Source organism: Chiloscyllium punctatum, chromosome 10 (assembly GCF_047496795.1).
Source record: "Chiloscyllium punctatum isolate Juve2018m chromosome 10, sChiPun1.3, whole genome shotgun sequence".
Taxonomy (NCBI): Eukaryota; Metazoa; Chordata; class Chondrichthyes; order Orectolobiformes; family Hemiscylliidae; genus Chiloscyllium; species Chiloscyllium punctatum.
In genome coordinates, this window is record NC_092748.1 from 41419829 (window position 1) to 41433404 (window position 13576).

At 39.3% G+C, this 13576-nt stretch overlaps 1 protein-coding gene across 4 annotated transcripts in view; it reads right to left on the reverse strand.

Annotated features, from left to right (window-relative positions):
* myo1b (myosin IB) overlaps nt 1-13576 on the reverse strand; it is a 267530-nt gene that overhangs the window by 66847 nt on the left and 187107 nt on the right. For all 4 annotated transcript variants that reach the window (XM_072578972.1, XM_072578970.1, XM_072578969.1 and 1 more), the window contains exons 10-13: nt 9206-9353; nt 8162-8280; nt 6890-6976; nt 5290-5355 (exon numbers count right to left, since the gene is read on the reverse strand). In XM_072578972.1, coding sequence (XP_072435073.1) covers nt 5290-5355; nt 6890-6976; nt 8162-8280; nt 9206-9353 — 420 coding nt within the window. The remainder of the gene's footprint in view (nt 1-5289; nt 5356-6889; nt 6977-8161; nt 8281-9205; nt 9354-13576) is intronic.

The following is a 13576-nucleotide window of genomic DNA, read 5'->3' on the forward strand; positions in this document are numbered from 1 at the left end:
TGCTCAACTGCTCCCACCCTGCCACCTCACCGCAGCACTCCTCAAAAATGCTGACTATTCCCTTATCAGTCAGACTGTACATTCCTTTCCATGGCCTGCTCCATCATGGTCCCTGACTCAACAACATTGGAATGTCTCATAGGTTTGACACCAGCAGTGGAAAACTCTAACCAAATATGCTTTAAAAATTAGGTTACGTATAATGCATACAGCCTATTATCCATGGTTTTGGCTGTCTGATCCTACTGTAGCTAGGATCACAAAGCGGTCTGGGCAGGTAGATCTAGCTGTTGGCAATTTAAACTGCCTGTAGGATTGCCATGGGAATGCCAACATTCCTCAGGGTTCTAACATGCATCACCAACATAAGTTGATTCATATTCATTGCATATGTTTCCCAGGCATCATATTACTGACACCAAAGTATAATACTGCTCTATTTCTCAAATTAACAGAGTGCAAATTTGATTAAAAGCTATTATGTAGGATACATAATGAAGTGCGATAAATGTAAAATATAATGGAAACTACAAATCAGTAGCTCCAGATTGTGAAAGTTGTAAAGAACCCTCAAAGTAAGAGTTTTAAGGGTCACAATGATGATTTTTATATTAATAATTAAACTGAACATCTGAAACACTTTCAAGTAATATCTGAAAAAGAAAGCTTAGGATTTCAGTTGTAGACTTAAATCCTAAAGTCTTAATCTTTCTTTTCCAGCTACACACTCTTTGGTTGCCTCATGCTTTCAAAAATTTGCTGTTTTTATTCCAGATTGCAACTAGGTTTTAAAAATTCAATTCTCGTATTGCTAATTGTTAACCACAGGCGGCAAAGGAATTGTAAACTGCTCCCAAAAAGCAAAGTCACTCATCACTTAAAACCCACAATGTATTCAATTGCTGAATATGGTATCATATATATCATCAAATTACATCCTGAACAGTAGGTTCACCTACTATTGAGTAGACTGTCTTCGGTACACCACAAAGGCTTCCAAGATTCTTAAATGTCTTCAGGATAACGTCTGCGTTTTTGTATGAGGTTTTCTCATAAGGAGATATTTCTTCAACTACAGTTGTTCACAGTAAGAAGCAAAACAGTATTCCAGCTTTCAACAGTTGGGACATGATTGAATGTGGCAGCTGAGTTAAGAAGTTTAAACTTACTGCTATAGCTAAGGGCAGGATTGGAAAATTATTTTCTGTTCAGGGAAATGGAATATGTATTTCACAGTATACTTCATTTTGCATATTTTTTCACCAACTCCAACGCTTAAAAATTTAATATCACATTGTCCACTTCGCAATTCAACCATAACTATTTTTGCAATGATCTTGTTCAAAGCTGAAATATAAATCTTAGTTGTTAATAATTTAATCTAGAATTTAGAAAGTTTTCATTGATGCAAAATTAGAAACTAAAAACTTATGTCATTAGCAGGAAAGACTTCAGTCTTGTTCAGGAATAGGTTTAAAGTATTTTGGGATTTTTCTGGTCTCTTTCCTTCCAAAACAAAGTATCACCTAATTCTTATTTTTCAAACTACTTTGTACTGAGCAGCAGCCATATCAGTGCTTTCGGCTTCCGAATCACAACCCTTTTGCAGCTGGCTACAAATGGAAGCAAACTTACCAAAATTCATTAGGGTTGATGGTCAAAATGAGAATTCACAGATACTGCCTCAGCTCATTGAAACAACTTAACATTCAGTTACAGCCAAGTGATCCAAGATCCAGTGAACAGGAGCAAGTGCCAATAGCACAGGCAATTGAATTTTTGATAACATTTGCCAATAAGCATGGTTTTTTGCACTCTCTTTTTCTTAAAGATTTTGAAATGCCCAAAAAAATGTTGACGACAAAACCCCACTGAGATAAGTAGGAGCAATCTGCGAACTAACATTTTCCACAGCCCGTGGTGCTACAGTTCATTTGTGCTGATACATCTCTCTGCCTCCACTTTGCCTTATAGAGAGTGTTCACTTAATACACAACAGTCAGGCCACACACATTCAGACAAATACATTGTTTCTTTCCCTCATGAAAAATATTAAACACAAAGCTTGGAATTCATCATGAGTCCCAATATCTGTCATTTATATTAAGATCCAATTATAACCCACTAAGTCTACTCTTATACATTACAACATTCCATTAATTCAAAGAAGAAAACAATTCATTCTTAAAAATAATGCTGCACAGCATTTGAGAAATAGGAATATATGCAAATTGATGAGCCTGAAGAACTAACTACACTTTAAGCAAAGACTCAACAGTTTTTGAAAAATCAAACCAAATGCTAAAATTCATCATCTTAAACTGCTTTGGCTGGAATGTAGGATGCCAGCAAGACCAGATGAACACCTTGGCCATAGAGTATGTTTTACAAAAACACCTCTTGAAATATGCAATTCTGCAGAAACATTTCCATAATAAATCATTCAGTAGCTTTAGTAATTTAAAGGTGAATGATAACTTGTTGAATTGCTCAACCACTTCAGTTGTTGTCTAATAAAATTGCTGACAAACCAAATGCATGGCTATGACAACACCACACAGGGTACGTGTGCTAGGTTTAATGGAAATATCTGATAAACAGTTTAACATTTGAGGATTCTGAGTCTATACTCGATGGAGTTTAGTAAGATGAGTGGGGATTTAATTAAAACTTAGAAAATACTGAATGGCCAGGACAGAGTGGAGGTTGGGAAGATGTTTCCATTGGTAAGAGAGACGAGGACCCAAGGGCACGGGCTTAGAGTAAAGGGAAGACCTTTTATAACAGAGCTAAGGAGAAACATCTTCAGTCAGAGATTGGTGAATCTATGGAATTCACTGCCACAGAAGGCTGGGGAGGCCAGGTCATTGAGTATATTTAAGATGCAGATGGATAGGTTCTTGATTGTAAAGGGATTAAGGGTTTTGAGGAGAAAACGGGAGAATGGAGATGAGAAACTTATCGGCCATGATTGAATAGTGGAGCAGCCTCAATGGGCTGAATGGCCTGATTTCTGCTCCAATGTCTTATGGTCTTATACTCTAAAGCTGTGTTTTGTATGCATGGATTTACTTCACATCAATCATCATTGAGTAACTGAGATGGTAAAGTAACCACACCAGTCAAAAAATAATCTTATATTCTGCTGTTTCTTTTATCTTACCGCCAAATAACATATCCTATGTCAATACAGATATCCAGATCATATACCAAATGACAAAGCCAGTTTATCAATTTTCCACTTACTAACAGAAATGCAACCAGGATTCCCAATTTTCCGCATGCACAGGACAGTTTTTAAATAGTGTAACATTGCGATGTACATTATTCAGTAATTTTCAAAGTCATCTCTAATAGTGTACATTGTTCTTTTCTCATAAAACAGTGCAGATTGGATACAACAATATCAAGCCTAACCCCCGCCCATCAACACAGTTGGACAGTGGCTCAGTGGTAACCACTGTTGAGTTTGCACGTTCTCCTTGCCAGTGAACATTTCCTCTGGGTGTTCTGATTTCCTCCCATAGTCCAAAGATGTGCAGGGTAGGTGGATTGGCCAATCTAAATGACCATAGCGTCCACAGTGTGTAGGCTAGGTGGGTTGGCCATGGAAAATGCAGTGTCACAGGGTTAGGTTAATGGGCTGGTTTTGAGTGGGACGCTCTTCGGAGTGTCAGTGCAGGCTTGACGGGCTACATACCCTCTTTCTGCACTGTAGAGGTCTATGGTTCCAACAATACCTCCGCACCACTCCCCAATATTCCCCTATTACCAGCACCACCCCACTCCTGCTAGTGACCATTGTTGCAATGAGAAAAAAACCTCTCATAAGCAATAATTCAAATATGCAATTGTAAAGACTGGAGACGAAGGAATTAAATCACGTTAAGTAATATCTATCAAATATTAAATTCTGCCTCAATTAATCTTAAACCTTTATATATTTCATATAGGAACAAGAGTATACTATTCAGCACCTCAAGCCTGCTGTCATTTAATCAGACTATGTCTGATCAGACCTTAATTGGACATACATTGACTCCTTATCAGTCAGTAACCTCACAAACAAAAATGTATTGCTCCGAGTTTTGAAATTTTCAATTCCTCTCAGCTCAGTAGAATTTTGTGGGAAAAGAGTTGCAGAATTTAACTACATTTTTACATGAAGTAGTGTCTCCTGAAATCACCTGTAATAATCTTGCTCTAATCTTGATTTCCACCCCCTTGCTTTGGACTCTTGGTCTACCCCATTAATACCTTTAGTCATCTTAAAACACCTCACTCTTTAATCTACTATACTTGGAAATATAAGTCGAAGATAAGCATTCCATCCTTAATTTGGATTTTTTAACTCTAGTGTCACTCTGGATGAATCTGCATTGTACTTTTGCTGAAGCCAATGGAAGCTTTATAATCTAATGTACTCTCTCCATCAGTGTTTAGAGGGGTGATTTATTGATCTGGCATTCCAGGTGGGGCCTGATGGTCTCATGACCACATGCCAAACATTACTCATTGTTAGATGCACTGAATCACACAAGTACATTCACTATCCCCTCAAAACTAAAGGAAATGGGTGAAACCACATGAATTAAATACTTCAACATAATTTTCTTTCCTCAATCCTAAAGTCCTAGTGCAATTTTAGATTTTAATAACCATAAATGCAAACTGTAAATATTATAGGAAAAAGTAATTTATAATTAAGATAAAATTTAGCATTGTTGCTAATTCTGTGCAAAAATGATGCAGAAGTTGATTTAGAAAATTACCAATAGAAGAAAACATGAATTGCTGGAAAACTTATTGATTGATGTATCTTAAATTCAGGCAGCTCTGCTGAAGTCTAAACTTTCTGACAGGCACTGTGTTAAATGTTATGAATTATCTTTAAAATCCCAACTTCCATTTCCTTCTGTCAGGTATACATCAAACTTCAAAGATGCTGTTGACTTTGTTAGTACCCTGTGCACTAACCAAGATGAACAAACAGCCTAGTCTCAGGCCTCTACATGATAAATGAGGCACTTGCAAGTGCCCATTCATAGGTCAAACTAATATCAAAATACTTTCAATGGGTTCGGACCCATAAACAAATAAGTTGACTGTAAATGGTGCAGTCACTCTCAATATGTACACTGTCAGTGCTGATATGGAGCACCACAATATAGCACACTGAGCTGAGACTTTGAATAATCAAATCCTTTTCAAAAGTGAACCAATTCCTGTAAAAGTAAGAGAAAAAGGTTCAAAATCAATAAAAAAAAAGTCAGAAACTTTACAACTTACTTCAAAAATCTCAAAACCATAAATGTCTAACACTCCCATCACCTTCTTCCTCACTTTGCTTTGCGCCTGTAGAAAAGAGCAAAAGATAAGTTCAAAAAATAAATATAAACACATCTGAGAGAGCTTGTTAACATTTCCCATGCACATACAAATGAACGGCTATGGTTTCCTTTTTCTAATCATGCAAAATTTGCTAAACTCATTCCATATACTGGCGGTAAAAATTCTCCTGCCCAGTTCTTACATTATTAACTTGAAGAAATGTTTTGAGTAAGGGAATGGACTCAGAAATATCTTAAAGTTTTGTTGAGTAGATCTTCATTTTGACAGTCTGCATTTTCCCACTCTCCACTTCCCTACTGTCCCCTGCAGACATAGATAGTGTTACCTTTTTAATGCTTTTGAGCGTAACATCTGGAAATGACAGTTCTCAAATATAGTGTTTCTTAAACTGGGGTCCACAGAGACTGACTGGGTCTCCAAAATAGTTAGGCAAACAAGCAGCGCATGCATAGTGGGACTTAGTGAGAATCAATGTTGACCACTTTGCGTGTGGTACAGAAAAGGTTCACAGTCCAGCTATTGAAGGGAGCCACTGAGAGTAGCAAAACAAATTGGCTGGTAGACCTGCATGTCGCTGGCCTCAGTAAATGCATCAGATATGTCCACCTTTGTTCTAGCGAGAGTACTTAATAAACACATTTAATTACACTTTAATTCAAGAAAGCAGTCCAAAATATAAATTCTGCCAGGTATTATGATTACCATAAGTAACCTGGGTCAAAATCCTGGAATTCTGTCTAATGGCATTGTGAGTCAACTCACAGCAGGTGGACTGCAGCGGTTCAAGAAGGCAACTCACCACTACCTTCTCAAAGGCAACTAGGGATGGGCAATAAATGCTGGACAGCCAGTAATGCCCACATCCCACAAATGAATAAATGTTTCAAAAATTAATAACTTAGATAGGAGCAATCCATTATTTGGATTCCATGTTTTAAAAAATATTATTGAGTCAAAACTTTTCGAAAGCCACTGCTCTAGAGGACTGCAATAGAGAAATGGTAAAAGCAATGGTAGAACAGAATAACTAACTCATTACCACAAATACACAAGGGTGTAAGTTAACATTGAAAACATTCTCCGTCATCAACTTCCATTAAAAAGTGTTTTTCAATGAAATTAAACATTTTCGTCCACATTAATGAGATTATACACTAAACAGCAGTCAATGCACCCCACTTAAGACGTAAATACATTTTCACATGGCTCATAACTATCACTTTCAGTGGAGAGATATCTCATTCCTGTGATAACTCAACACTCAGCTTATCATAAAAGACTGATTTTACAGAGCACCAGCTCTGAGCTGTTCAAACAAAACAGACATATGAGGCATTTCAGTTGATTCAGGAAAAAGATATCCATAAATGGAAAATTATACTGAGACCATGGGACTTTTCCATCATCCGTGCTTCTTTATGATAACGCTTAACTTGGATAAAATCTCACAACAGCTGTTCATATCATACAGAGAGCCATTTGGTTGATCATATTCTTGGGTACCGACACATAGGCATTAGTGAACTCCACACAGTACCTTAATGCTCTCATTGATTCGGTTCACAAGCCAAGTGAACAAACGATTATAAAGGTTTTTAGCCAAGGCATCACGTGCATAATAAGCCTGAAAAAGAGTGAATAAAACAATGAGATAAGTATGACTTGGGAGGTACAGATGTAGGACGGGGGTGGACAAAGTTAAAAATCACACAACACAAAGGTTATAGTCCAACAGGTTTATTTGGAAGCACTAGCTTTCGGAGTGCCACTCCTTCATCAGGTGTTTGTGAAGGAGCAACTCTCTGAAAGCTAGTGCTTTCAAATAAACCTGTTGGACTACAACCTGGTGTTGAATGAGATAAGTGGTATTTACAAACAAAGATGGATACTTTTCTGATCAGCTCTGTGATGCAGCAGAACTGATAGCTTTTTTTCAACCTGTGTTACAACAAATATGGTGCATTATCTTTTTTTTTGACTTATCAAATACTTTCCTGGATGACCTCAATCCTATATATTCTGTAAACAGATTACCCAAACTTCTGTTACTTGTGTTCTATTCACACTAAGTCTCACTTTAGCCATCTCTGGTGTCCTTGCCAACTTACAATGTCACCTAAAAGTGTCAAGTCAAAGAACACATCTTTAAGCCTTTGCTTACTTCTGTAACTTGCTTTAATCCTACAACTCAGCCAGAATTCTCCACTGTCTGACTCTACCTCCCTTCACAACTCAATTGGGAGCAGTGCCCTTATCCTTTGTGGGTGGCACGGTGACACAGTGGTTAGCACTGCTGCCTCACAGCGCCAGAGACCTGGGTTCAATTCCCACCTCAGGCGACTGACTGCGTGGAGTTTGCACATTCTCCCAGTGTCTGCATGGGTTTCCTCTGGGTGCTCCGGTTTCCTCCCACAGTCAGGTGAATTGGTCATGCTAAATTGCCCGTAGTGTTAGGTGAAGGGGTAAATGTAAAGGTATGGGTGGGTTGCGCTTCAGCGGGTCAATGTGGACTTTTTGGGCTGAAGGGCCTGTTTCCACACTAAGTAATCTAATCTAAATCTAATCTAATATCCAACTGGGGTCTATATTCTGCTACAGAACTTCTGTAACCTCTTTACAACTTACTACTTGAGAAAGATATCTTCCTATTCCTTTCTTTGCCTTGTACCCATATATTTCTGACTGAGCTTCTATTTTTATTTTCTATGTTAAAAAGGTGCTTTATATATGCAAGTTACAAAAACACAAAAAAAACAAGTGTAGCGACGCTCCTGTCATGGTGCATATTGTAAGCTTTTGGCACACTTACCTGGGCCACATTTAAGGTTGTTGAAACTTTCTCTTGTTTTGCCTCCACAGTTCGGAAACTAAAAGCTCTTTCCAGTACAGCCTGATCTTGGCCCAGTAGCTCACAGATCTCTTTCAGCTCTGCAAATATAACATGCAACAGAAACGGAAGAATTGCTGGGACAAGAAATTCAAAAGCCAAAGGTTAACTACCTAATTTTACCAAGCAACCTCTACTGAGTGTTCAAATATCCCATGTTAAGAAAATTTTTCCCAATCTTAATGTCTTAATATTTTCTTCTTTTAGGATGCTACAATGTTGAAGTGGATCCCTGTTCCACATCCAAAATATTGGGCCAATTCTTGGTTATTTTCTTATTTGTTTTTTGTGACAATGATCTGATTAAACATCATCACAGGCTGAATCGGTCCCACCAACTTGGGGAGGGAATCTGCTATCTACAATTCTCCATAGCTCTTGTCAATGCTAATTCATGATGACCCAATTAGACATTGAGATGCCTCTGTTCAAAGAATTCGGCTAAATATTGTTTCCTCTACATTGCAACGTGGTCCTCATTCGCAATGTTGAGCACCAAATTGACAAAACTCAGGCAAGAACAGGCAAATTCAAAAGACAGTCGAGATTAGATTTAATTAACTAAACTTTCCAACTCTATGCCTGGAGTGTAAGCCCTCCCACTGCGGAAGGTTTGGTGGTGGCCAGTGCATTTCACCAGGTTGTAGGGAAGCAGATAGGGATCCCATCAAACTGCCACCTCTACTATAATTATGTCTGTGGTGGTGAGGCTGTTTGAGGCTCTCTGCTGCCAACTGAAGCTCTTTAGAGGCCAATTAATAACCATTTAAGGATCTCAACCTGCCACCATTGATTGGCAGCCGATGTAGTGATCATCCTGAAAAGAGATATCACAAGGACCCTGCTACCTTTATCCCAGTTTTGAGAAGGACTCTCACTAACAATTGTCATGATACTGAAAAAGATATAAAAGCTGGCACAAACAACTCATATCAAAATTTGGGAGCTGGGCTCAATTTCTCCTACCATTTTTGTCTTGGATTCGGCTCTCATCTAAGCCGTTTACTCGAGACTCTGGCTTGAATTCAATGTTTCCCAGCTTTAACACTGCAGCCACCACTTCCAGCACCAACTCAACTTCATCGTCCATGAAACCAACAATCTGCATGGCATTCTGCAGGAGAGGGAAAAAACACACAGACTCAAAAGGAATGTGGAAGAAGCAGGGCTTCAACTGCCCATTTTTCAGCCTTATGATCAACATTAGAAAGCATTTTCTCACACCTGTAATTACATAGGAACAGGCCTTATTGGAGTTAGTCACAATGTTTGTAATTCCCTGCAATTTACTGTACAGAACAGATGTAAAAATTAGCTGATCTCTTGGGACTAATGCAATCTTTATTTAACTTCCAGATGTTGACTTTGCTGCCTATTTAAAATGATCCAATAATGCCTGGTGAGAACAAATTTGCTGTGCACCTGGTAACAATGCTTCCTGCTGCTCGTCAGGCAAAGTATAAATTAAGACACTTTTGGACATCAAAAGGTCATATGCAACCAACAGAGAAGGAATGAAAAGGGCAAGGATCCCTGGCAGCAGTCCTACCCTTTATCCTATTGCTGCAGGTCAGAAGCATTATAAAACTATCTTGTAACATTTTGTGATTTTAAAAAGACTTAACATGAAGTAGAACTGCTGTTTTACCTATTGGCTAATAATGCAGCATCATGTCATTAAACTATCTGACAATCCATTGTTCTAGCACTATAAACTCGTCATTCAGAAGGATATAGTCATTACAATCAAGATTTTAAATTTCAACAGTCATAGATATGTGCAGCATGGAAACAGACCCTTCGGTCCAACCGGTCCATCCCGACTAGATATCCCAACCCAATCTGGTCCCACCTGCCAGCACCTGGCCCATAAAAGGAACCACAATACGACATGCGGCAATATTAACGTGATATGCAATCAATCACTTTTTGAAGGAATTTAATCCTGTCGGTGACTAGCAGCAATTGATAAAGTTTCCATGCCCACCTCAGGAAAGGCCTGCTCTGAAAGGCCTGGGTTGGGTGACCAGTGCTATTTGACATCAGGCCAGCTGATGCTGGAAAATCTGCAAATGCTGTCACAAGACAGCCGCAACATGACCTCCCAACTCCTGTACTCAATACACTGACCAATATAGGAAAGCATGCCAAACGCCTTATTCACTATCCTATCTACCCGTGACTCCACTTTCAAGGAGCTATGAACCTGCACTCCAAGGTCTCTTTGTTCAGCAACACGTCCTAGAACCTTACCATTAAGTGTATAAGTCCTGCTAAGATTTGCTTTCCAAAAATGCAGCACCTCACATTTATCTGAATTAAACTTCATCTGCCACTTCTCAGCCCATTGGCCCATCTGATCATGATCCTGTTGCACTCTGAGGTAACCTTCTTCGCTGTCCACCACACCTCCAATTTTGGTTGGTTAGGCCACTGTTAGAATATTGTGTGCTATTCAGGTCTCCTTCCTATTGGAAAGATGTTGTGAAACTTGAAAAGGGTTCAGAAAAGATGTACAAGGATGTTGCCAGCGTTGGAGGATTTGAGCTACAGGGACAAGCTGAATAGGCTGTGGCTGTTTTCCCTGGGGCATTGAAGGCTGAGGGATGACCTTATAGAGGCTTACAAAATTATGAGGGGCATAGATAGGATAAATAGACAAAGTCTTTTCCCTGGGGTTGGGGAATCCAGAACTAGAGGGCACAGGTTTAGGGCGAGAGGGGAAAGATATAAAAGAGACCTAAGGGGCAACTTTTCCATATAGAGGGTGGTACATGTATGGAATGAGCTGCCAGAGGAAGTGGTGGAGGCTGGTATAATTGCAACATTTAAGAGGAATTTGTGTGGGTATATGAATAGGGAGGGTTTGTAGGGATATGGGCCAGGTGCTGGCGGGTGGGACTAGATTGGGTTGGGATGTCTGGTCAGCATGGATGGGTTGGACCAACAAGTCTGTTTCTATGCTGTACATCTCTATGACTAAGACTGTAATACGCCTATTTTAAAATAAAGAGAAGCCCTATAGCCCTCACTGTTTACACTCTAACTTAAGCAGCACCCCCATTTCCCTGGCCCACCATAGCAGACATTAGTGATCAAGTGCAGCAGATATCTTTCTGCATTATGCAGAACACCATGACATGCTGCTATTCATGTTCTGCTCTGGCAGATTAATGGACTGACACCAATTTGTTATGGCTGTTCCTCTGTAGGTCCCAACAGTGAGTTTGGGACAAAATCACTAACTTGCCCCATCTTCAATCCAACAGGTCTTGCAATCAATATTGCATAAACCAGTAATCTCCATTACTACTAATAAAAATGCCACTATGTACCAGCATCAGTAATCTGCAACTCCCAAAAGGAACCTGCTAATAAAATAATTGCAAGTTTTTTTAAAGTAAAAGTCTAATATGAAAGGAGGAATATGGAGAATGGGGGAATACCATTAAAGAATACTCTGAACATAGAGGCTGATGAGAACATTTGAGCACAGTACTGTTAAAATTCAGAGGCTTTAGTATTATATGTTAAAGCTGATAATAAACACAAGTGCAAGAAAAAATGCAAAATTAAAATTGCCAGACAAATCTCCGGGGGCACATTATAAAGCAGTTGAACTTTGCATGAAACTCACATTTCTGGTTAGGCAACAATTATGCCCTTTATGTACTGAAAATCCTGTCAAATTATGCAACATAAATTCTCATTCTGTACAGGATATTTTTTGAAGTTAGTGGGCTGTGGCAAAAGGGATTTCATAATTTGCTAAATTCTGAATATTGTTAAATCTGCAGGATTAAGAAGAAAGAGCAGGCAAGTTGGTCTAATTAGATAGGTTACCCGCTGCTGAATGAAAAACAATTCAGCATCTGCAAATTAGTAAATACAAGTTGACTGTAAACACAAAAAGGCAATTGAACTCAACTCAACGCACAGCAACCGCAGCTGAAACTGGGAAACTTTCATGAATTTTGTTGCGGAATTGTGTCCCCTTCCACAGATACTGCCGAAATCTGCTGTATATTTCCAGCATTTTCTGATTTCATTACTTTTCCTGTACTGTATCTAACAGAGGTGATCTTCTACTAACTGGTCTTACTTTAGACCTGAGTTCTTACAAATATTATTCAAAAGGTCTGAGCAGCTTAATGCTATTAAAATTACAAGGTGCATTGTCAGTTGCAATAAGTACAGACTGGGGAAAAGCTATGCACACGTTTCTTCTAAAAAAAAACTTGTTGCTTTTCAGCTTCAGTAATTCAAAAATTAAATTAACTAAATAGAAATCCAACACAAAACAAAAATACTAGCATTTGACTACATGATATCTGTGCTCTTTGCATTACAACATAGTTCCTTTGAACCATTAAGTTGCATGTGTAAAATTTCCAGACAGCCTCATTAGCAAAAGCAGTGAGAGTATAAGCTAGTTCAAATCAGCCTTGGTTACCCACTGCTGAGTGAAAAACAATTCAGCATCTGCAAATTAGTATATTTGAAGTAAATGCAAGTTCACTGTAACCACTCTGTCGCTACGATTGAGTTAGTTAATTATTTTTCTTTCCACTGCCTTATTCAGGAGATGATCCAAATGCATGCTTTTAAAGCAGTGGTGGAAATGCACCAAGTGACTTCGGGAAGGGCAGGAGGGTGCCGAGGTGCATACGAAATAGGCTTATCTTTACCCGTGGCAGAAGCTGTAAGGAACTGCCTGTGCCACAGCATTTTTCCCATTCACTGCCACAGCCCCATGATACCACATCATTCAGACCAACTCACTTGATTTAAACTAAAAGGTTATTGTGTGTTATGGAGAGGAACCAAATGTCACCCCACTCCCCCCATGTAAGTCAACCAACCACGTGTTCAGTGGCCACAGCATTCTGTGCAGGAGAAAGAGAGACTGGACCACAAATATGGAGTAAATGTCTGTCCACCACCCCTCCGTCCAACATCCTAAGGCAGAAAGAATGGACATCCTATCCACTCTCATCCAACCATATTCTGAAGAGCCGGTTTATGCTCCATAAACTCAAGAAAATATATTAGATTACATTACATTACAGTATGGAAGCAGGCCCTTCGGTCCAACAAGTCCACACCGACCCGCCGAAGCGTAACCCACCCATACCCCTACATTTACCCCTTACCTAACACTAGGGGCAATTTAGCATGGTCAATTCACCTGAGCTGCACATCTTTGGACTGTGGGAGGAAACCGGAGCACCCGGAGGAAACCCACGCAGTCACAGGGAGAATGTGCAAACTCCACACAGACAGTCGACTGAGGCGGGAATTGAACCCGAGTCTCTGGCGCTGTGAGGCAGCAGTGCT